This window comes from Glycine soja, chromosome 5 (assembly GCF_004193775.1).
Source record: "Glycine soja cultivar W05 chromosome 5, ASM419377v2, whole genome shotgun sequence".
NCBI lineage: Eukaryota > Viridiplantae > Streptophyta > Magnoliopsida > Fabales > Fabaceae > Glycine > Glycine soja.
This window is the reverse complement of record NC_041006.1, coordinates 39,756,077-39,780,690: the sequence shown is the minus strand read 5'-3', so window position 1 is coordinate 39,780,690 and position 24,614 is coordinate 39,756,077. Positions and strand designations below refer to the sequence as shown.

At 34.4% G+C, this 24,614-nt stretch overlaps 3 protein-coding genes across 5 annotated transcripts; all 3 read right to left on the bottom strand.

Annotated features, from left to right (window-relative positions):
• Positions 1–603: 603 nt before the first annotated feature.
• Positions 604–4,092, bottom strand: LOC114413243 (F-box protein At5g39450-like). 3 transcript variants are annotated; one of them, XM_028377523.1, is made up of 3 exons: positions 3,881–4,092; positions 1,871–3,812; positions 604–977 (listed from the first exon to the last, which is right to left on the bottom strand). In XM_028377523.1, exons 2-3 carry the CDS (start codon positions 3,730–3,732, stop codon positions 974–976), a joined length of 1,866 nt encoding a protein of 621 aa, XP_028233324.1. In that variant the 5' UTR covers positions 3,733–3,812; positions 3,881–4,092; the 3' UTR covers positions 604–973. The 3 variants fall into 3 exon arrangements, with proteins under 3 accessions (XP_028233324.1, XP_028233325.1, XP_028233323.1); XM_028377524.1 differs by having other exon boundaries at positions 1,871–3,765; XM_028377522.1 differs by having other exon boundaries at positions 1,871–4,092.
• A 1,156-nt stretch (positions 4,093–5,248) lies between these two features.
• LOC114411392 (protein CHROMATIN REMODELING 24-like) lies at positions 5,249–16,001 on the bottom strand. The gene is made up of 22 exons (XM_028375089.1): positions 15,957–16,001; positions 14,868–15,158; positions 13,314–13,862; positions 13,098–13,228; positions 12,937–12,991; positions 12,483–12,611; positions 11,792–11,899; positions 11,587–11,642; positions 11,423–11,513; positions 10,990–11,127; positions 10,823–10,900; positions 9,002–9,208; positions 8,853–8,924; positions 8,493–8,573; positions 8,288–8,406; positions 7,612–7,723; positions 7,333–7,401; positions 7,141–7,235; positions 6,648–6,776; positions 5,964–6,026; positions 5,741–5,873; positions 5,249–5,419 (listed from the first exon to the last, which is right to left on the bottom strand). Exons 1-22 carry the CDS (start codon positions 15,999–16,001, stop codon positions 5,381–5,383), a joined length of 2,790 nt encoding a protein of 929 aa, XP_028230890.1. The 3' UTR covers positions 5,249–5,380.
• A 377-nt stretch (positions 16,002–16,378) lies between these two features.
• Positions 16,379–23,912, bottom strand: LOC114413242 (tRNA uridine 5-carboxymethylaminomethyl modification enzyme MnmG-like). Its single transcript, XM_028377520.1, has 10 exons — positions 22,989–23,912; positions 22,200–22,530; positions 21,556–21,735; positions 21,375–21,455; positions 20,899–21,117; positions 20,597–20,739; positions 20,308–20,474; positions 19,380–19,597; positions 19,138–19,230; positions 16,379–16,729 (listed from the first exon to the last, which is right to left on the bottom strand). Exons 1-10 carry the CDS (start codon positions 23,531–23,533, stop codon positions 16,529–16,531), a joined length of 2,178 nt encoding a protein of 725 aa, XP_028233321.1. The 5' UTR covers positions 23,534–23,912; the 3' UTR covers positions 16,379–16,528.
• Positions 23,913–24,614: the final 702 nt, after the last annotated feature.

The following is a 24,614-nucleotide window of genomic DNA, read 5'->3' as shown; positions in this document are numbered from 1 at the left end:
TAGTCAAAAGGTTCAATGTATGCATCCGTGTATATATGGAAGTATATTTATTAAAAGTTACCGGAAAAAATATTTATTAAAAGTGATCATCTCCTTAAATAAATCTCAAAATATCAAAAAGTTAATTTTCAATTTTACGTTAAGGATAAAATTATTATATTTGCAAGAATCTCAAACATATTTAAGTTTAATTTTAAATTTTAATTAATTTAAAAAGCGAGGGACATTTTGAATTTGATATTGTGTATTAAAATTCAAAATTTAAATTGATAGTCAGACCGAAATTAAGTAATAGTATTAGAAAGAAAAAGTGGAACCTATGAAGTTTAGTAATTTTCAATAAAGTGTAGTTAATAGGAAAATATGTTTAAAAGAATGTGTTATTAATATTTCTCAAGGCACAAATTCAAGAATCAAAACAAACCAAAATGCTATCACGGTTAAAAAAAATTAAGGAGCGAAAAAATATATTTTGCCTTCATTTGTTATTATGTGAAGGTTTTAGATGGGTGGTGACAAAAAGTGTCTACATGCGACAGTGTCTGGTTATGTGCTATTAAGTTCATGATATGTATCCTGTCTGGTGCACTAGGGCAACTATCATGCAATTGATATCAAATGTAGATTAAACCTTCATTAGGATGATCTTTTATGTATATTAGTTTCTAATATTTGTGTAACAAGCAAGTGCGTATACAACTATAGCAGAGAAGCAAATACTACTTTACTACAAAAAAAAAAGTTCATATTACTTTATATAAGACACGGACTCTCTCCTTCTTTGATCTTAAAAAGGCAGTAACATGAAACCAACAGCAAGAAGTGAATTCTGTGTGACAACCTACAGCAATGCAACTCCAGCAATAAGCAACAGCCGCCAAGAAGTTTATGATCCTCTTGTTAAACTGTTATAATAGGAAATAGGGCACAAAATCCATGCAGTGCCAAACCCAAAAATATACCAATATTGTCTTTACCTGTCAAAAGAAACATCAATCCAGGCTTATAAATTATAATTCCCCATTTGGCAAGTAACTAGCAACTAATGTCAATCTCCCATAGGTATTAATACATACAATTCAAATCTACTACCATTATATATTTCAGAAAGAAAAGCAATGCAACAGGGAATTTTAAAAAGAAAAAAAGTGTATTAAGTAGTCATATCATATCTAAATAAAGGTTACACTATATTTCATAACACTAATTTACAGAACAGTCCATTGGTTTTTCTGGATATATAAACATATTTCCATCTCTTCCAATTTTTAGTATCCTGTTTATCAAGTTTTTCTGCACAGACTCATTTGTTTTTACTTTTTAGGGGATCACAAGAATTTCCATTTCTTTACCAGACACTAATTATAGAAAAGGAGAAGCTTATGTCTATTGCAGTGACCACACAGAATCATGAATAAACTTTGTTTTCTCTTTAGTTCCATAATCATACTAACTCTCAATATATTAACCATAAAAAAGGTTCTGTAACTAGTTTTTTTCTGTTGCCAAATTGGATACTGACACTTATTGGAGAGACAAAACAAGAGTGATTTTATGTAAGTCCTTCAAATAACAAGACCAAAATGTCCCAAATCCAACCTAATAGGAATTATTTGTCACCAGTTCCTACATCATCATAACAAAAACTTGTGTGCAAACTACTTCTTCACAGTCAAATACATTGTTGCTATACTAAAATTGTTGAGAGTAATCATAAAAAACAGGTGTGATATCTATTAAGCTACCTAACACAATAAATATCTCCATCACTATCTTAGTTATTGCAAATCATCAAGCAAGGAGGACATGCCATAATTGAGTGGAAATTTTAAAATATAAAAGATGCTGACATGTCAGGGTTAAGTCAAACCTTGGTGAAGGCAAGCAAGTGGAAGCACCAGGAAAGCCTGTAAATACATTTGAGTAGGACTTGGTCAAATATGAAAAATTGTTGATGGGAGGCAGAGAAGGTACTCTTTCTCCTTTCTTCAAAATATCTTGCAGGTCAAGTCTCTGCAAAGTCAAGACAGCCCTAGTGTCCTTCCAAACAAAGGCAAGGATGCCATTTTGAAATACAAAGAGGGTACCGGGCTTTGATCCAGGGTATCTGAACCCATAACCATTTGAAATACCCTCTCCTGTAAAAGAATGTGTGATATCCACTGAGAAGGAGTCTTTATTGGTGTCCCAGGGAAAGGGATCAGATGAAGGCTGATTGACATCCACTATAAACATTGCTGAACCATTAGGATGCAAGACATAGTGAGTGCCTTCCAATATTTTTGTTGCAATAAGAAGCTTTTGTTCCTGAGACTCCTCATAAGAGAGCAGAAGAAAGAATAGAGCCTTTCCAGGCTTGTCTTCAGAAGGTATTCCAGGAGGCCAACCAAAAGTTCCTCCCCACAAACCCACATAAATTTGATCCGCTGAGGGAACTCGCAAAGGCATCTTGTAAAGTGCAAACCAAGTATCAGGCATATTCGGCCATGCTCGATAAGAAGATAATTTTACAGTTGAGGCCTTTAATGATAGCCCTATTGCATCGCTTGATCTAAGAAAGTCTTCAAGCCGTGCATGCTTTATCTCACGTCTTGCAGTAAGCTTCCTGAAAATTGTATGACTCTCATTAATTGAACTAGATCTTCCAACAATCTGTTTAAAGCTACCCCAGAGATATCCACCAAGACATTTTTTCTTGGTGCATTGTATGTGACCATCCTCCTTGTTCAGAAGATCAGAGATATCCTTCCACCAGTAACAACTCTTTCTTATGTCATCCAGCTCTAATTGCATTGGACCAACTGCCCCTTGAGAAACTTCCTCATTGTCAATCTGACCACTACCAAGGTTGTTCATTTCACAAAAGATTGCTCTTCTTTCCTTCAAGAGCACCAAATCTTTCTGAAAGTTGTCACAATCATCTCTCAACCTAGGAAACAATGGCCCGGCTGCTACACTAGAAACCTCTTGTCGAAGTAGGCCGATAGTGACCTCAAGCAACTTTCTTCTATCACTAAAAGATAACTTGCTGAAGGGAGCCATTGCCTCATCATTTCCACCCATCTTTTGAAACCTAGAAAGCTCACTGTTTGACCTACAAACCTTTCCTGATATCGTCCCACCCGAGTCATCCAAGCTCCTACTCTGCAACAAATTACTACCATTATCTTGTTCCCTAGGTTGAACCTCAAGCAACAGCACGTTGCAAGATTCATCTATATACTTGACAGAGCCACGATAAACATAGTCCATTCCCTCTTCCCTTCCATGGAGAAAAAATGTAGCCGAACCATCAAAATCACCAATAACTTCAAACACAGATGACCATTGGATAGGACCATCTTGAATCCCCAATGGACCAAGCTCCTGAGGAATTATCCGGCAGCCTACAACCGAAACAAAACCAGGCATGACATAGACAAGGTTACCAAGCTCAGGGTTCTGATTAACCCATATCCCAAGCAATGGTTTAACACTCAGAAGGAAACGGCAAAGTGACTTGTAAGATGAGACACCCTCCCTCCACTCAACAAGGTCTTTCTGGGGCACCACTCCCACCATATCACACTGAGTGAACCACACTTTTTCAGAGGATCCAAGAGCATAGAGACTCTTGCAGCATAGACTGAGATTGCAAACATCTCTGGGCAAGAGGAACCGTGACACCAAGCCAAACACATCATCGGGTAGACACAGAAGAAAGCTCAGATCACAGGGTTCAGGTGACAACATAATGGAATGGTGAAGAATTGAATTGAACTAGAACTGTAAGTGTGAGCAACCCACAGAACACATAAATGGTATTGGTGAATCTGCCAAGTGATGTTCAATTATTGAGTCTAAGTCTAAGAAATGTTAAATGACAGAGGCGCATACCTACCTTAAATGAATTGGGTTGTTACGATGTGCGAAATTCTCTTGATTGTAAAACGCGTTTGTGGTGGAAAAGAAAACGCAGAATTCCGTGCGAGAAGGCACAGCACGAACGAAGATAAAATGAAGAGGTAAGTCGACTCAACCCACTTTAACTCAAACTGCTTCCATCTGTTCACTTTCTGTGTCGTGTCATCAGAACAGGAACATATCAAGTTTTTTTTCCTCTCCTTTTTTTGCTTACTTTTTATACTTATTTTTACATTATTTAATCACATCTTGTTTTTTACTTCTTTTTTTAATCTTTACTCTATCCATGGGTTTTGGTTTGATATCCCTTGTCTGATATATTTTCTATATTCTTATTTATAAATCTTGGATTAACTGTTGGCGAGTCATATTTAATAATACTTAAGGCTGCTCATTATTTCGCAAGAGTATATTCTATGAAAATTGAACCTATGTTTTTTTTTTATAAATTTAATATATGTTCTCAATTGAACTATTACTCGTTGGATTCTCAAATTCTTTTTAAGCTATAAGAATCAATTTTAAAAAAATTCATATTAATTAATCTTAAATATATTTTTACTCCTTTAAATTTAAATAATTTTTTCTTAAAAAATATGTTTTTATTAGTCTTTAAAATACAAAAAATTACTTTTGTCCTGTTTACCATTAGAAATATTTTTTAATTTAATTTTTTAAAAATAATTCATTACCATTTAAAACCACCAAAAGTAGAAAATCATCACAAATCCACATTTATGTTTTATTTTTCTTCTTTAAAATCACAAAAATATCTAAGAAATTACCAAACAATACAAGTCAAATACTTTCATGATTTAAAATTGACAAAAATTATTTTTTAAAGTAAATTAAAAAATAAATGTTAGCCAATAAAATCACCACAAATTATAAAACCATGAACAAAGGACTAAAAGTAATTTTTTGAAAAAAAATAAGAGATTAAAAAAAATAATTATTCAAATTTAAATGATTAAAAACATATTTAAATCCATTAATTATTCATTGCATGTAATCTTTTGTTGCTGTCAGTCATTTTAAATTTATAAAAAATAAAAATTATACATACAAAATATTTAAAAACCACAATTAAATTGAGCAAAGTTAGTTAAAAATGTTTAAAATTATACATATTTATTTTGAAATCTATTTTTTTAAAATTACTTAATGTTTGTAATTCATTTAACACATACGTCAATAGATGTTATATTTGAGTACATTCCACTGTTTTCTTCGATCAAAATCTTACTCATTCGCAGTCACCTTACGAAATAAGCTTCGCGGTATTGGTAAGAGTAACACTTTCAAATTGGAAGCATCAACAATTAGGTTCCTTTGAGCAAACCTACGGGGACAATATTTCTGATAATTTTATATTTTCTATGGATAATCTATCTATACATTGAACACCCGTTGAAATTCATCCAAATCAACCACATTTCTTTCTTCCCTCTTCAGTTCAACTCCGCAAGCCGTTTCTTTAGTTTCTCGCCCTTGCCAGGAATTTAGAAGCCCAGGCCTGAAAAGGTTAAACGGATATACTTAAATCAGTTCACTATATATTGATTTCAGTATGAGGAATGCGACACCACTATTCTATTTCTATGGTTGGTTCTTGACTTAATATTCCATTTCCCACTCCATATCTGCCAGACATTGGACGGCATAAAACGTAGTGGTATAGAAGGAGGAATTAAATTAGTATAGCGTGACAAAGAATGATTTTTTTTTTTATAAACCACAAGTATCCTATGTAAGACATTCTTATTCGAACCGGATAGGGTTATTATTTATAATCACAAAGAATAATATTCAGATACCATTTAAGAGAAAAGCATACCATATTTGAGAGTGTTTGAGAGATACTCTTAATTTTATCCTTGATTTCTGACTCGGTCAATTTACCAGCACTGCTAGGAGAAGAACCTTTTTTGCTTAACCCAACATCCTTAGGATTAAATGCAAACTCCGGGCTGGTTTAAAGCAAAAAAATGGAGAAAAAACATCAATCAGAACCAAAAGCATCCTTTAATTTCTAAAAAGTATTGAAATGAGCATCATACCCATAAGCAACATGCTCATTTGAAGATGATCTCGAAGTTCCAACATATTTCACCCTATGATTCCTGCAACCATTGTATAAATGGTAAACATATAATTAAATAGTAATTAGTTAATTAAAAACTTCCAAACAATAAGAATATTTCAAATTTCAGCATATTTCTCATAAACTAGTGAAGCACATCCCAAACAACAAACTGTATGGAGCTTTTTCATATTTAAAAAAATTCAATAGTTCAGCTTTCAGTTAGAGACATCAAACGCTTCAGGAAAAATTCAGCAATATATTTGGGATAAAACAACAATAACACAAAGGAAACAAAAATGGCAATAATTTACAAATTATTAATAATTAACAATATGGGCATGCAACTAAACAGAGGTAATGGCTTTGATCCACGAGATTGACCCGTAAATGGCCATAAAATTACGGACCTGAGCCTAAAAATAAGTTTCTTTTTGAATTTAGGCATATACGAGTTGATCCATGTAACCCATGAGCACAAGGACTAACCCATTAACCCACAAAAGGTTTAAAAATTAATTTGTAATATTTTCTAATTATTTTAGAGTGAAAAAAAAAAACATGTTAAATAAAATTACAAGTGAAAATTATAAATAAAATGCATACGGGCAGGCCAGTGAACCGACCTATCACCTAAAGTATGACCAGAAAGCATTATTACCTTGTAACTTCATCATCCTCATGATCAGCTCGAACTGGCTCTGCCTTGGAAAAGAGTAAACTGTGGTGACTAACTCCAGCTATGCCCTGACTTTTCAAAAACTTTATATGTGCTTTGAAAGAGTCATCACTGCACAAAATACAAATACTCCTTCAGATAAAATCAGCATATTGAGTTCAATTTATGAGTTAATGTTTGTTTGCCTCAAACTTATTTTAATGAAATAATTACTTTTTACCAGAATCCGTAAAGTTTTATTTAAATATATAAAAAAAATATTTTTCCGAAAAAGAAAAGCAGTTCCTATATACACTATATTACGTCACATTCTTAAAATTTCAATGTATATCACCGTTATATTAATTTAAGTAAACTGAACAAGATAGTACAAAGAACCGATGTAGATCACCCTAAGTAAGAAAAGCTAAAGCACGAGTTAAGGTTAAAAAAGTAAATTACACCAAAACACAATTTCAAAGTTTAGACTCATTACACTGTATGTTGACGATCGTGCTCCTCATTCAATTGCCTTTGGGTAACAGATACATCAAATCCTTCTTTTGGAAGGCTAAAAAGCCCCCTGAGATCCTGCAAAAGATGAATGGAAGATTACACCAAATCACAACTTTTTTGAAGATGTAAGCGTATTTCTCAATCAATAATACATCCCACACCAAACTTGTACCTGCTGGCTAAAGTACCGAATTTGTTCTTTATGTTCAGTAGCAATTTTGAATAATCCTCCCTTGTATACCTATAAAACATGCAATTTGAGTGTTAAAAAAGCCAATCAATGTCTAAAGCGCATATTTTTTGCCCTTGTAGTTCTATCAAAACTATAACATACATACCCACACCACACATACGTACATATGCACTTAGTTACGCGTTTCTGCATATTTGTGTGTGTGTACGTTGCATTGGTGTATGTATGTACAAAACCAATGGAAAAGGAAAAAATTACCTGCTTCCTGTAGATCTTTTCTTCAACAGTTCCGCATGTCATCAGTCTATATACCAGAACATCTTTCTTTTGACCAATTCGATATGCCCGGTCAACACTTTGATTATCCGTACTGGTAGAACAAAAAATTGTAGTGCTTAACAAGTAAACATAAGCAGATACCTCCCTCAATGAATGACTCAAATTGCAAATTATAAGAAAGAAACACAATAGATTTGGGCAATCAACACTAACTTAATCTAGGGCCAGATGCATAATAGCTTAATCTCAATCATATGACTAATATACAAAAGATCAAATGTAAAACAAGAAACAGAATTATCATATCATAGGACATAAAAAGAACAGCAACAGAAGATCTAAAGAGAGGAAGTAAGTTATACTTATAGTATTTAGATTTATATCCACTTTCACTCTCCTGAGGAACAAAATGACATAATTTATAAATTACCATTCAAGAACAATGAACAATATTCGCAAATCTCACTTAAAAAAAGATTAAATAAAAGATCTACTTTCATCATTTTACATTACACTGTTTCAAAACAATCTTGTCAAACATAATAAGACTAGTAAAACTAGAAAAATGGTAAAAAAGAAATGTTTTAGCAACAATTCAGCACCTTGACAGTTAGCGATGTATATAGTCAAGGGAAACGAATACTTCAAGATGTACCTTGGGTTCCAAGAAGGATCAACTACAATCACACGATCTGCTCTTGTAAGTGTTAGTCCTAAACCACCAACCTGAGATGTCAAGAGAAATATAGGAGCTCCAAAACCTTCTTGAAAATCCTGAAATCAGAACAGCAGGTGTCATAAGACAGAAAAGCATTCAGAGAATTGCAAAGGCTACTAAGTTAACTGTGCAAAGCACTTACATTAACAATCTTTAGTCTGTCACTGGCTTTTGTTGTGCCATCAATTCGTAAAAAATCATAACCTTCAGATACTAGGCATTCCTATAATCAAGCAGTAGAAAATCCTTAAATCAACTTTCATAGAAAAGCATACGACAAGAAAATGATGAGGCAAGGAATTAAGAGGAAAACTTTAAACATTCCTACAAATACCTAGCAATCATTAAAACTTTTAAAAGTTTATAAAATTACTTTCTATGCATTTCCATTCCAGTTACGACAATGCACTGACATCATGGAACAGTTGAGCAAATGTTTGACTATTCCATGGTTCACATACAAAATAATTGAAAAACATTAAGAAATAGTTTCTGAACCAACCTCAATAAGATTAAGCATCTTGCGAGTCTGAGAAAATATAAGCACACAATGCCCTTCTGGGATCAAATTATCCTACAGCATAGAATATGAACTGTGATATTATGCAAAGAAGTAAAAACCAGTATATAAACTCCATGATCGGCACTTACCAATAATGACATAATGAAGGAAATTTTGCATGACACATCTTGCTTGTCTTTAAACTTATCTTTGCCTGCAACATCTGCTATGTGCATTGCCAATTTTTCTGCAACATTAGCCTCTTCTGGCTTTAGCATTGAGTCTATCCCTTCCAACACACCCTCAGCAGCCCGCTTTGTCAACAGATGTGGATGATCACATATTTTCTTCAAAATCTGATATGTAAAGATTTTCAAAAGATGAAGGCATACGAACCAAGCACGGGAACGAGAACAACCTAGCTTCGAGGGCTAGGAACCTCCATAGAAGAAGGAGAGAGAGAGACTAAGGGAGAACTTGCTTTGATATTTTCTGATATTGGAAGCGCACAATCCATCCACATATATAGTTGCTGTCAAGGGAACAAGGCCCCACAAGCAAAACAGAAAAGATAACAAAATGGAATATCCTAACAATCATATTCCCTTATTCTACTACCTACATATCTTCTAGAAAGCAGGATGCTAGTGTTGTGCACTACCTTCACGTACTATGCCAGCTGCATGGGGTCTCTGTTATTCGTAACATTCTCATGCCCTTCAAAAACACCTTGTCCTCAAGGTGTTTCCAGTCTGCCGAGGTCCTCCAAGATCCCAAGGTCTGTACCGGTGAGGGTCCTTTGGGTCAGCCACCGTCCCTAATGCAAAAGCAGCTGGTTGGCGCTCGCGTGCTGCCAGGGTCGGTCCGTAGGGCGCAATGCTCTTCTCCAACAGTGCCATGTCTCTATGTTCCAAAAGCTTGTCATGCAGAGCCGCCTCAGACCATAATGAACAACAATACGTGAGATGTTGTTGAGGGAAGCCACGGCACGGGTGTGGCCAAGCTGGTTGAAGATGGAGGACAACGCGTGGGTCACTTGGTGCTTGCTGTGGGCGGCAAGGTGAAGAACCGGCATGGAAAATGGAACTGGTAAGGGTGCGGCGTGGTTCGGCCTGAGTGCAGGGGGTGGTGGTGTTGGCTTGAGCGGCGGAGGCAACGGTGGAGGTGGCGGAGGCGGTGGCGGAGTCAGCAGCGGAGGCGGTGGCGGAGTCAGCGGTGGTGGCGCCGGAAATGGCGGAGGCGGCAGCGGAGTCCGCGACAGAGGTGGGGATGGTGCCGGACTTGGTTGTATGGGTGCGGAGCATGGAGACTGCGGAGGGTAGTGGTGGCCGGGTCGTTGAGGCAGTTGAAGGAGAAGGGCGTCCAGTGGGGAGTCGAGGCGGCGTGTAGCGGCATCAAGTTTGGCCAAGACGGCCTCAAGGAGGTCCTCGACAGCCATTGAAGCTTCGTTTGGCGACGAGTAGTGTGGGTGGTGGTAGTGGAAGGTGGGAGCTCGGTACGGCGAGTGGTAGCCATGGAAGCTCTGTATGGCGAGTGGCAGCCATGCAAGCTTCGTTTGGTGGTTGCTGCAATGAAGGAAGGGTTCCCTCGGGATCGAACATGCTTAGCAAACGTTTGGGGGTACTCTCAAAATCAATCCCAAGGGATTGAGCTGGATGTACAAAGGGATGAGGGGTGTGCGGCAACGAAGGTGTGTGGAAATGGGTATGGCAGCCATGGAAGGCGGCCATGAGCTCTCAATGAAAGTACCAAATGTTACGAACCAAGCACGGGAACGAGAACAACCTATCTTCGAGGGCTAGGAACCTCCATAGAAGAAGAGGGAGAGAGAGACTAAGGGAGAACTTGCTTTGATATGTTCTGATATTGGAAGTGCACAATCCATCCACATATATAGTTGCTGTCAAGGGAACAAGGGCCCCACAAGCAAAACAGAAAGACTGTAGCATAAATAACATGGCAAAAATTACCGTAATGGCAGCCAGTGGTGAGCCATCAATTGCTGAGAGAACAATCTTACTATTCAAAAATGCTTCATAAAGATGCCGCTACATGAAATAGAAATAAAACAAAGTTATCAGATTAAAAGTAACCTCATAAAATAAAATGAAAAACAACAAAGAATTGCATATTTAACCTGAACGCTGGTCAGTCGGAGCCACACAATGATCTCCTGTTTCTGAGAAAGTTTTGTAGTTGTTTTCTCATCATCTTGATTGAAAATCTCACTCTTCAAACGTCTCAAAAAGTAAGGATGAATACAATCTCTTAGTTCCTAGTGAAAAAGGAGCAGTTATAACACTTAAGTCAAAGCGAAATTTGCTATTAATTGATGATCAGAATAGAGAGATCACTGCATAGGTACATATTACAACGAAATGCATTATATAATGTTTAATCAAGGAACGGCTTTAAGTGGAAGAATAGAAAGCATATCTAATCACATTCATATACTTTAATTAATTGTATGCATTATTATGTGAGCTCAAGATCAAAACCAATGCTCTTAGCCTTCCAATGCCAAAGGCCAAGTCACACAAACTAGATTTTGGAACACAAAAAATCCTTACCTTTGCTACAGATGAACCAACACGCTTCTCCCTGTAAGAAGCATGTTTGTCATTTCCACGAAGTATGGGATTTTCAAATCTTTCTTTGAACCTGAGAGATAATAATCTTTTAAGTAATGATAACCTTAACTAAATTAAGAATGTAGCCTGAAAATTATTATTACCATTCGTGGTCACCAAGCAACTCTGGGCAACAGAAATTGAACAATGCCCACAACTCCTGTTAGGAAGTTTTAAGAATGAAAACCATTAAACAAGGTACAATAATCTAAATTTCAATTATTATTAAAAAAAAAAGCAAAGCAGAAACACCATGTTAAAAAAACATTAATTGATGATTATAAACAAGACAGTTTACATCAAAAATACCTTCAGATTATTTTGCAAAGGTGTGCCGCTAATGATAATGCAATGAGCACTTGGTATTTCAAGCAAACTTTTAGCCCTTTGTGTGCTAGGGTTCTTTATAAGGTGTCCCTAAAGTTAAGAACATTTTGAAAACAAGAAAAAATTAAAGCCTTTTACAATATATTTAATATAAGTGTTTAAACTCATTGTTATATAATTGAAATTTCAGCACACTACTGAGTGAACAACATCATCAGATACTCTTAAGCAGTCCCATAACTATTCCTACTTGTTAAATATGCAGAAAGAAATTTATAAGGTAATCTTATTACATAAGCATAGCAAATAATACTACACAAGTCAAATTTCACACTGAATTTTTGGACCCCGTTATTAATGACATAGTTTTCTGTATGTCTAGATATTATAAACAATACAGCACATCATGCAGCCTTGTACAAGTACAACATATGTATACATTTGTTGTTTCTGACATAATGATTTCCAAGAAATTTCAACATATAAGAGAGTGTGTGGCTAGCATTTCTCTTCAACCAAGTGTATACACTTTTCTGAAGTAATTTGCTTCATTGATCGTCTGAGAAATACAAGATCCAAAAACTACTAAGGAAAAGGTAAATGGAGTGCAAGTAGTAGACACACCAAGTACCCAATATTAAATAGGTTTTAAATAAAACAAACTGATCCTTACCTCATCAAGTATCATGTAGTCCCATGTTACACCTTCTTCATTATCCTCATCATCAAAATAATTATTCCCCTGTAAGGACTTAGAATTGTTGCGGACAATATCATATGTTGTGAGAAGAACTCCTTTGTCCTAGAAGGAGACATGAGAATAGAGTTGAGGATTGATTGACAGAAACAAAGAACTCAGAAACATCCAAATACCATCAATTCTCCAGCAATCAATTAAACGTCAACTAAAGGACCAAATTTAAAGGAGTATTTTTCAAAATAAATTGAGGCAGCCAGAACCACCACAAAATAGTTTCCCTTCTAGTTCCTAAGCTCAGTTTTGAGTTACATATAAAAACATTAAGATATTTCTTTATCCTGACAGTCATGAAGCATGAGCTTGAATTTAACTTTAAGGTAATTCCAATTTAATTCAAAAATTAAAGAAAGCAAGAAACATCTAGAACCTGAAGTATGTACTGAAGTTCATATTCTCTGAGTTTTGTAGAGGTTCCAAAATATCTGCAGAAAAAGGACAAATTGACTGTTGCTGTTCTTAAAGCAGAAAATTTTAAACTTTGCATGTTATAGATAAACCACTCAGATGAATAAAGTCCGGCAGCCTCACTCTCTTGTCTTCTCGGATAGACCCACAGCTGACAACTCTTTGATCCAATGGGGCAATAAGGTTTTGGGTGCTACAATCAATGCTCTTCTAATTAAACGAGAATGAAACAGTCCAGCTAGAAAGCCACACATCTGCAAGAACCACCCAGCATTGGCAATCATGTACCAGCTATTGCAAAATACAATTTCTCAAGGTTCTATTCATTTATTTCCCTACCTGCATTGTTTTCCCCAAACCCATGTCATCCCCCAAGATTCCACCTTTTCCCAGACAATGCAAAGACCAGAGCCACTTCAACCCCTCCCGCTGATGCGGATACAACATATTCGCAATTCTAGCCTGCAACTTATAAGTCGATCTGGGGCCAGTCAAAGTTATAGAACCATCATTCTCAGGTTCAAAATGATCCAACTCTTGAACAGAATCATCTGCATCATACTCAATACCATCCCCATCACCATTTTTAGTACCCTCTGACAAGCTCTCCTGTTGTGGAGAAAACGAAGAACCTGCACTCCCAAACTCTGAACCATCATCATCACAACTTTTTTTCCCTCCAGCCAGACCCTCAACATGCTTCGGCCTCGGCTTCCTCTCTACCGACAGCAGCTCAAACTTAGAGTTCACCAAACTTGGACTCGTCAACCGCCACACTTCTGCCTGCATCTTCATGCACAACCTTGCAGAGGCGATGCCGCCCCTGTACTTTTTGCCCTGATGATAATAGTAATAATCGAGTGAGGCAGGTTTTAACGACGGTGCTGACTGCAGATTGAAGTGAAGCAGAGAATATATAACACTTACTAGGAGTAAAGTTAAGCGAAAATTGGGGAACATCATCGGATGGAGCTTGTTGTTGCTGTTTCTCGTCCGAGTTTAACTCTAATAAGAAGAAGAAGAAGAATGGATTGTGAAAAGGGAGAATAAGAGTGAGGAGTAAAAAAATTGAGAGAATGAGTTGTAATACTGAATGGAGAATCGAAGTCGGTGATGGCGGAAAAGTGGGGGATGTTTTGGCGTTGTTGTTTTCGGGCGGATTAGAGAAAAATGTAGTAATAGTAAAGACTAAAGAGTGAGGTTACCAAAGTGACTGTCGTTGAGGCTCTTCGGTTTCTTACAAACAAAACATGAAGCTTTTATTCGCTGCGACTCCTCACCTTCCCGCTTGGTTATGATATTTGAATTTCAAGCTTAAGGAGTAAGGACACATGCTCTTGCTGTTTAATGTTAATGGTGCACTCTCAATCTGCCTCTTTTGAATATTTTTATTATTAGTTTATGTTTGTTAAAATTTGTAAGTTTGTGTAAATCTCAATCTTTGGTTAATAAGTTTTAATTATAATTCTTTTAATAGGTAAAAATTATATATTAAATATTTGCATGTGTTGAAAATACACTGAACCACGTTGAAAAAATCATGGTATGCTGGTAGCTTTAAAGCTACTCTTTATGGCATGTTTGGGATGGTGGTGGGTTGCCTACATTCATTTTTTGTTTTTTCGCAGTGTCTTCGAAGTAGCGCCTGCATCCATGTATAGGACATGCATGCATCCCTCGATCGCGTATTCCAACATTGCCTATATATTCTCATGAGGTGCAGATGCATGCATGGTGAGGATTAGAGATTGTTTCAGATCAAGCATTTCGGGTGGTAGAGCCATCATGAACATGATAGATGTATATCATATGGCAACCCAAAAGAGAACATGAACAAAATGCTACATGAAAAGGTAAAGGCCATCAAGACTAAGAACATGAAAATCATGTTGCCATAGATTTTGCAAATGTCATTTCACTTTCGTGTGAAGCAACAGATGATGCCCTATTTAACAGATTGTCACCTTTTGCATGAGATGCAACTGCAACCTCCACGTCTGCATTTGCAGTAGGAACCCAATTTCCTCCACCAACACTAACTCTACATCCAAAAATCCTTGAGAAGATTCTGTATAGGAAAGTGAGCAACCAAAACAGCCATGGTAGGCAAAGCAATCCCACGGTACCCCAATCTCGGGTATCCAAAGATGATGATGTTTCTGATTCAGGAAGCCCCTCCTGCGGCTACAGAGATGAACAAAAGACCAGCTATGATCCATATGAACATTCGCCCAGAACTAGGATCAGACACAGGCATTTGTGTGTAGAAATAATGATGATCAAATATTCGGGATTTCCTCTTTATCTTCCTCTTTATCCATTTTAGTCATCATTATAATAAATTATTTTAAATTAATTATTTTAAAATTTAAATGTTAACATAAGATTAATATTTAAAATGAATAATAAATAAATAATTAATAAGATTGTCTATTTGTTGATTTAATTTTCAAAGTAATAAAATGAGTGAAGGTTTTTATTATCATTTTAGTTCTCTTGGAAATATTTACGTTAACGTATTTTGAATTTTGAACTTAAACGAGGGATAAATTGTTTTTTGAAATTTTTTTTATTATTTTATTATTTTCAAGGAATAAATTGATAATGTTTTTTTTTTTTACGAAATTGATTATTTACTCTAAAAAAATTGTCATTAACAAGTCTACGGACAGACATTGGATCATTTATTACATCACTCCCACTAAAGTATATTCATATAGATGAAAAAAAATCTTTAAGTGTAGTTAGTTTTTTTTTATCAAGGATAACTTTCATACTTGAATCAAAGAGAAGATATTTCAAAATTTTATTGAAGAGTTAGATATTTTAATTATGTTAGTTAAAAAAATAAGATTAATGTTAACATAAGATTAATATTTCAAGCAAAAAATAAGTAAATAATTAATAAATGTAATTTAAAAATATAAAAGATTAAAATTAAACTTTTACAATTTAATTTATTCAAATAAAACAATTAATTACAATGATCAAAAACTCCCACAAGGCATTTCTGTTGAGTGTAGGCATTGATTCTCCATGACCATTCAAACCACGACTTCATTTGCAATGACCATTAACAAGTCTACGGGAAAGACCTTGACGCATGTACAATTGTATTACATCACTCTCACTAAAGCATATTCATATAAATTTATCACTCTTTAGATTAGTACTATTTTATAAAGTAACAATGTCCCGCATGAGATTTTTAAATGTTTACTACTCTTATTTATATATGCAATCAATTCATTCATTTTTGTTCACCATGCAACCTCTCATTCACTATAATAATCAGTTACTAACGATCTACAAATGGATGAGATTAATTTCAAATTCATATTTTATTTAATGTATTTTTTTCTGTCAATATTTAAACATTATTATTATTTAAATAAACAAAATTATTTAAGTATGTATATGTAGTAATAATTTATATTTATGAAATTTCAAATATTAGTATGAGCATGGTACGGACGACTCTCTAGTATACATAATATGACACACTAAATACCAAAATTGATAGAATAGTCGGGCATCAAAGTGACATGGAAGCTTCATCCAGAGCTGACTTTCTCAGTCAAAGAAACTTCAGGCACCTCATCTTGGGAATTTGCTCGAATGGCATTCATCATTTTGTACCTCCTTAGTTCTTGAGCTTTCCTCCGTCTGGCTTCGATCACGATGAGTAGAGCAGTGATATCAGCGGGGCTCACCCCCCCTACTCTGCTTGCCTGACCAATGGTTTGAGGCCTAACCTGAAATCATTGAAATAACATATTTCATAACACCATTATATATATATATATATATATATAAATATATATATATATATATATATATATATGTAGATGAACAATCAAATTACCGTAATTTTGAGGATTATTATATTATTTTTATAACTTAATAGACAATGTGATTTTTATTTATTCAACCATTGAATTATATCTATATATATTACTAAGATCATTTATGTTAAATTTTATTAAAATTAAATAACAAAAAAATAATCAAATGATCCATATTCTAATATATTTTGAAGTGTTTATATTACATTGATTTTAGTCTATATAAATGAGGTAACAAATGATTTTGGATTAATATAAAATTTTGTATATATAATTTATGCGAAAGAAACTTTCAATCCAACTATGAGTTTTAAAAAAATATTATAAAATGACATAATAATTGTTAAAGTTACACCTCTATATTTTAACAGGATCAAATTACACTAATATAACTTAAACAATTGTTACATCATTCAATAACTTGATATAAAATGTGATTTTTATTCATCTAACATTTGTATTCTATCTACATATTACCAAAATTGTTTGTGTCAAACCTGATTAAAAATTAAAATTGAATACCAATAAATATGTAATCAAATGATCCATATTTTAGTATATTTAAAAAAAATTATATTATGTCGATTTTAATCTATACAAATAAGATAGCAAGTAATTTTAGATTAATATGAAATTTTATATATATAATTTATGTGAAACGAGTTTTCAATCCAACAATAAATTTTAAAAAATATTATCCAATTAAAAATTATTAAATGATATAATAATTTATCAAAATTATCTTGGTGTAATTTAATCCTCTATATATATATATATATATATATATATATATATATATATATATATATATATATATATAAGTATTAAAATTGAATAAAGTGTACCAAATTTTCTTTTCTTTGATGTAACAAAAGACAAGTTACTCCTTAATCAGTATCCTCATCAGGACATGTTAGCAACACCCTAACTTTAGTTTGACGGTGCAATATTATTGAATCTTATTGGTCACTCTGGCATAGATTCTGTTCTGGTGGAAGACGGGTCATTTTATGAATTCAACATAGTAGTAATATTTTGATTGATAAGAGTTGATTCACACAAATATTTTATTCCCGTAATATCTCATTATCTTTTGCCCATTATTTCTAAATTTGTACATTGAACTTGTGACGAATGTAGTGTACCATCTTAAAATTTTAATATAATTATTATAAGTTTTAATATAAAAATTATTAGTATCAAAATTTTTTTGAATTAAAATAATTAATGATAATATATATATATATATATATATTTAAAATGTTTGTATTATGATATATTAAATTTCATTTAAATAATTTAATTAAAAAAATATGTATGTCTCATAAACAAAGATTGAGAAGAAAAAAAATAAAGAAAATCTTGTTAATCCACTAAATAGAGAACATGAATAATAAACAAATAATACATGAATTATTATGCTTCAAGAGGCAGTAAAAAAACCTTTTTTTAAATCCTCTATGGTATGTTTTTGATAGATATGATTTTTGGGTCTTGGATAAAGAAGAGTTTGTGGTTAGTGAAATTAATTGAACAACTCGTGATTGCTCACATGTACTAAGTGTAATTTCTAGTTGGATGGAATTGTTTGTATATAGGCATTATAATAGGTGTTGCTATTTCATGTATATAATATTGGTTTATGTTAGTAATTGATTTACCTCTATCTAGATGGAAAAGAAATTCTGAATACCTTCATCTATGATAGGTCATCTATGATAGGGAAGATAGTGAAACACCATTACATGAATATAAACTCATTGATTTTTTGAAGAATTTGAAATCCACACCAATTCTAAGAACCAAAAAATTGAACCTAGTGATTATAAGAATCATTGAGTTGTGTATATGATATTCATTTGTTCAAGAATTAAATATAGCGAAATGTTGGTGTTTATTTACTGAAAGTATTTTTTTTGTTGTGTGAATAATTTGTGATTGTTTTATAAGTATGTATACATTATTTTTAATTTCATTATGCGAATACCATGATTGGATTTTTTTGGTTACCACGCTGATTAAGAATAACACTATTTACAAACTCTTTTAGAACTTGATTTATTCACTAGGATTATTATTTGGTTAAAAGTGTTGTTTTCAAAGTTCGAGAAAAAAACTTTTGAAATGAAAGAGAATTAAAGACTTAGTTCATTATTAATTAAACTTTATATATGTCTATATTTGAGAATGAAGTTGTTTATTTATTTAAGGACTCATTTATTATAATATTTGAAGTATTTTGAACCATTAAAATTTATAAATTCTTATTTTACGGATGTTAACCAAATATCTATTTAATAAACTTATAACTTACAAACCTTGGAAAGTTTTTCGCGAGCTTCAAGAGACAATGTTGTCATTGCATAGTAATCTAAGTCTTCAGGAAGTGGTCTATGTTGTTGAGCAACCACCTATAGGTAAATCCATCACAACAATGAGATTTCAAGTTAAATACCAAGCTGAAATTCTAAAATGTGTAAAAATTAAAATGATTTAGGGTTGTGATGTTGACACAGCAAAAAAACATTCACTTTTCCTCATTGACAAGTGTAACAAATACCTGTTGAAGTTGGCTTTGCTGACGCAAGATGAAACCTTCATACTTTATATCAATCTCGACACATTCTTTCTCCATTCTTGATAAGCTTTTGTCGCCGAAACCATGCTTGTCAAGAATTTCATATTGTATGTGTGGTTTCTTAAGAAGACTTTCTAATGTTGAAAAGTCCTTCACTGGCTGACGAGAAAGATTAGTGACTTCAGCAGCCAAATCCCCTCCTGATGAGAAAATTGAGGAGAGTAGCAATAATTGATAATTAGTCAAATAAAATTTCTACATAATCTACAGCAGAATATATATTTGAAGGGAAGAGTACAACGTTTGAAGATCAGTATAAATATAATACTGAACTCCAATATATATATATATATATATATATATATATATATATATATATATATATGAAAAAAAAAACATTTTTGCCAAGAGAATGGATAATAGTAATCACAAATAGTTTATAATTTTATTTAACACTAGCGTGAATTATCTACCAGACTATATTAAACAGTAGTTTACATTGTAATCCTTATGTAACATTTTGTGACCATATAAAGTGCAGAAGACTGAAGATTCAAAGCTCCCAATTTTACAACACCCACTATATTATTCTATGATTTCTATCATGGGTATTACTTTAGTGAGCTAAAGATTATAAGGAAAACGAAGGGGGTGGAGGGAAGTGAGGATAAGTTTATATTACAGGCAACCATCCTCATGTCAATTGTTTAAAAATATTTTATAATAATTGAATTTAACAACAAAAGCAAGGGCAACAATTTTATTTGACTTGAGAAGCATCAAATACTTTGTTATTATGTGCAGTTATTGCCATCCTGTTTTCCCCAAAAGGATAAACTTTCTTTCAGTCCTTTTTAAAGAAACAGCTCCCAAGAATAAGTTGCTACACGAGCATAGTAGACAAACAAACCTGAAATCCTGACACTTTTCAATCGCTTCTTTTCCTCAGAAATCCGAGCTTGCTTATCCTGGTACAGTTTCCAGCGCCTATCATCGATCAACCCAATTTCACGACCTAAAGGTGTGAGACGGCTATCAGCATTGTCAGATCTCAAAAGTAACCGATGCTCTGAGCGGCTAACATGAGGAAGACAAATTTCAATTTAAATATCAATAAAGGAAAAAGGAGTGTCAGGATGAAGCAGCATATATGCATCTATGAGCAGAAAGCAGAAATGCTGTTATCTTGGTTAGCTTACCTGGTTAACATGCGGTAAGGCTCTCGCAGGTCCTTAGTTACTAGATCATCAATTAATGTTCCTATATAACTGCTCTCCCTCTCAAGAACAATAACTGGCTTACTGTCTGCATGTCTAGCAGCATTGATACCAGAAATGATACCCTAAAGGAATAGTAAACAGGGGAAGAAAGCTTGCTAGATTAGCAGGAAGCCCAAATAGCCATGAGGAGTCAACTACCCATGATACAACTCACAAGTCACAACACCAAAAAAACAACAAAGTATTAGAATTAATAGTACAGATGAACTTTAAAATAATACCTGTGCTGCAGCTTCTTCATAGCCTGTAGTTCCATTTATCTGACCGGAGAAGAACAATCCTTGTATTTTCTTTGTCATTAGAGACCTACCGCATTGATGAGCAGGTAAATAATCATATTCCACAGCATATGCAGGCCTTAACATTGAACAGTTCTCAAGCCCAGGTAAAGTTCTCAGCAAAGGTAATTGTAGTCTCTCTGGCAAACCTGTTGAGAACCCCTGTAAGATAGAATGCGTTAACCATATGCATTCCAATCTTTTTCTTTTGTAAGGGGAATTTTATGGTTCAGCTCACTACTAACTTTCTGAAACAAATGTATCAGATTGTTAATTTATTTTATGAATCTTCATCAAATCATTGTATTCAAACACCCACAAACCCAACCCCCTCCCCCTTGGCTTGCAAAAGAAATGTCAAGTTTCATTCAGATTACAGAAAAGGGGGGATAAAGAATATATAAGTATATATAACTCACCTGCACATAGAGCTCAGGCACACTTCGACCCTCAGGTTCAAGAAATATTTGATGAGACTCTTTATCTTGGAATCTTACAATCTAAAAAAGTGAACAATATATCACATCAGAAAATAATAAAAACGATTCCAATATAGTTGATCTGATGTTTCAAAACCAAGGTAGCTTTTTTGAAACACACCTTATCTTCTATTGAAGGACAGTATCTAGGTCCTTTGGCTTCAACCCATCCCCCATAAGTGGGAGTCTCATGTAAGTTCTCTCGTATTATCTGATGAGTTGTACTTGTAGTACGAGTTAGGTAGCAGCACATCTGCTCTCTTTCAATATGGACCTCAGGATCAAAACTAAACCAGCCAACCTGCCAATTATGAAGATACACTAGGGAAACACTATCTTTTTGTTAGAGTAAATGCTTTTAATTACAGATTACAACTTACAAGCAGTTAGCAACTCAGCATTATCATTATCATTCAGCACTGGAGGGAAAAGTAAAATTCTATTTTTATTTATGATGTCGTAAATTGTTTGAACTATCAGGACTAAAAGTATTGCATAGCTATCTATGCTAAATATTATTATCGACCAAGCCAATCAGAGAATTAACATAAAAAACATCTTGGACCTGGCCCAACTGATGGCTGGTAGACATAATTCTCCAAGTAGCAAACTACTAAGGCCTTTAAGTTGTATCAAGATTACTAACATAATCAGAAGTGACACTTGGAATGAGTCCAGACAACCATTTGCAAACTACAAACCAAAAGCCTGATTTGAACCAAAATTGAATCTAATGAACCTACTTATAGGTTTAGATGGACAAACCTCTTCATCTCCATGCTGTGGTTCTAATCCTGAGAAATTTACAGTGCGAATGTCCACTCGGGCAGGGGTTCCAGTTTTCAACCGATCAGTTTCAAAACCAAGTCGTTGTAAGTTTTCTGTTAATCCAAGTGAAGCAGACTCGCCAGCTCTTCCTGCAGGCATAGAAGTTCTACCGACCCAAATTTTACCACTCATAAAAGTCCCTGTGGTGAGAATAACAGACGGAGCATAGAATTTCATTCCAAAGAATGTACAAACACCTTCCACGTTATCATTCTTCCCTAGTAAAATATCTGTGACCATAGCCTCTCGAATAGAAAGGTTTGGAGTGCTGCAAAAAATAAAGTTGCAAAAAAAACATGATGGGAAGTAACAAACATGACAAATGCATATAACATGTGAAAAAAGATCACATAGGACCAAAATAGATTTGCAGAGATCAGGGACCTGGAGTTCAAATTGCTACCCTCCCCCACCAGCATTATTACTTGTTACAAACTTTTAAATTAAAAGGTTATCTCTTATATGTTAAGATATTAGGTTATTAGTCCTTTATTTGGGGGCTTGGGCTAGTACCAGTATAGAACCAATCTAAAATATCTCTCGGGCCTATAATTGTGGTGTTTTTGACATTGCTCTTAAAATTATGAGAATTGGCAAGACTACGAGAAATAATATTACTACAAAATAATCATTTGGTTGTCGCGTGCGATGGAGGTGCTTAAGTATAGGAAAAATAGATAATGCAAATAAGAAAAGGAAAAATATTATGTGTGGATATGAACTTGCCTTTCTACTACACTTTTCATTTGAATGGCATAGTCCCTTTTATCGGTCTGAGCACGTAATGCACGAACTGCAGGACCTCTTGAGACATTGAGTACACGCTTCTGTAAGTAACATCTATCAGCAATCTTCCCTATTTGACCACCAAGTGCATCCACTTCATGAACAAGTTGGGACTTTGCGGGCCCACCAACAGCTGGATTGCAAGGCTGCCACGCAATTCGGTCAATGTTGAGAGTAAGAAGAAGAGTCCTTGCTCCCAAACGTGCAGAGGCAAGAGCGGCTTCGCACCCTGCGTGCCCTCCTCCAACTACAATCACATCATACTTCTCATCCACTCCTCCTCCAAAGCCCAATTCATATTCCACTTCTCGGGAGGTGGAGCCGGCGGAGAAGCGCCGGGACAAAGAGATTCGGCGGCGGAACTTGCCTCGGAAAGTGACGTGAGGAGAGCTCCCAAGAGCGGCGGGGGAGGGAGTAAGAAAGAGCGTTTTGCATAAGCTTCGGCCAAGGCAACAGAGATGGAGAGTTAACGGCGCCGTTGCCATTGTGGCATTTGGTTAACGGCTCTGTCTGAGTAAAAGGTGTTGTTTCAATGGCGTTTGATTCTCATCCTCATCCTCATTCAGTGTTTTGCAGCTTCCTTGTGTCTGTCTTCTCTGCCATAGCAATATATCCAATAATTATGTTGTGCCAAGTGAACTGGCTGGCCTGGCCCAACCTCTGAACTTAGCTTAGGGTTGCTATTGGCCCCAATCATTTGCTATTGGCCCCTATCAACATTTAAAATTCCAAAAACATCCTTTCCCATAATGCACAATGAAATTATGATTTTGTTGCACTAGTAAAGATGCAAAAAACATTATGCAATGAAATCCTGATTCCATTGTACATTTTTTCACATCCCGCCAGTGTAGCAGAGGTGTGTTTTTGTTGTGTAACTGGATTTGTGAAAAAAGTGCAAAACGAAATTACAATTTTATTATGCAAGTGGGTGTCAATAAAGAATGTACAATGAAAATGTGATTTTGTTGCACAATGTACAACAAAATCATATGTATGTTGTACATTGTTTTTTAGGAAATAAAATGTAAAACAAAAGTATTCTAGTATCATTAAGTTCAACTCCATATAAAAAGTTGAATTAGTAAAAGAAATATTGGCTTTCATCATCTATATTTCCTCATTTATTTAGCATTGTAATCTCATCATATGTGAAAGTATTTCTATTCATTGGCCTACAATCAATAAAAAAAAACTAATTATTTAAACAAAATTATTTGCTGCATAATTTGCAGTCCAACAAAATCATAATTTCATTTTCTGCGAATTTTCAATACAACGAAATTGTAATTTTGTTGTTTAATAAAAATTACAACTAAATAAAATCATGATTGTGTTGGATTGGTTGAAAACAAACAAAAAAATTGAATTATGATTCTACTGTACAAATTACACAACGAAATAAAACGATTTCGTTGAGCTGCTAGAAGCGGGGAAAAACTGAAAAAAGGGAGGTATTCGTGAGGGAAGAGAGAGAAAGAGGAAAGGAGGGAAGGAAGAAAGGATAAAGTGGAAGATTAGCGGTCAATATTGGAAGAAATGATACAAATGGAATTCTGGTGTGTG

Bases quoted from the DNA above. Each gene is read 5' to 3' on its own strand.
- LOC114411392 (XM_028375089.1), bottom strand. From the start codon at position 16,001: ATGCCTACACTCAACAGAAATGCCTTGTGGGAGTTTTTGATCATT. The intron at 6,777-7,140 runs GTAATGAGTCTA...TATTTTGTGCAG, and splicing joins CACGATCGTCAACATACAGT to TGATGACTCTTTCAAAGCAC. The intron at 5,874-5,963 runs GTATGATGCTCA...GCTTTAAACCAG, and splicing joins AATGAGCATGTTGCTTATGG to CCCGGAGTTTGCATTTAATC.
- LOC114413242 (XM_028377520.1), bottom strand. From the start codon at position 23,533: ATGGCAACGGCGCCGTTAACTCTCCATCTCTGTTGCCTTGGCCGAAGC. The intron at 20,740-20,898 runs GTATTATTTTAA...CTATTCCTTTAG, and splicing joins ATGAAGAAGCTGCAGCACAG to GGTATCATTTCTGGTATCAA. The intron at 16,730-19,137 runs GTTTGTAAGTTA...CAATGATTTCAG, and splicing joins CTCGCGAAAAACTTTCCAAG to GTTAGGCCTCAAACCATTGG.
- LOC114413243 (XM_028377522.1), bottom strand. From the start codon at position 3,732: ATGTTGTCACCTGAACCCTGTGATCTGAGCTTTCTTCTGTGTCTACCC.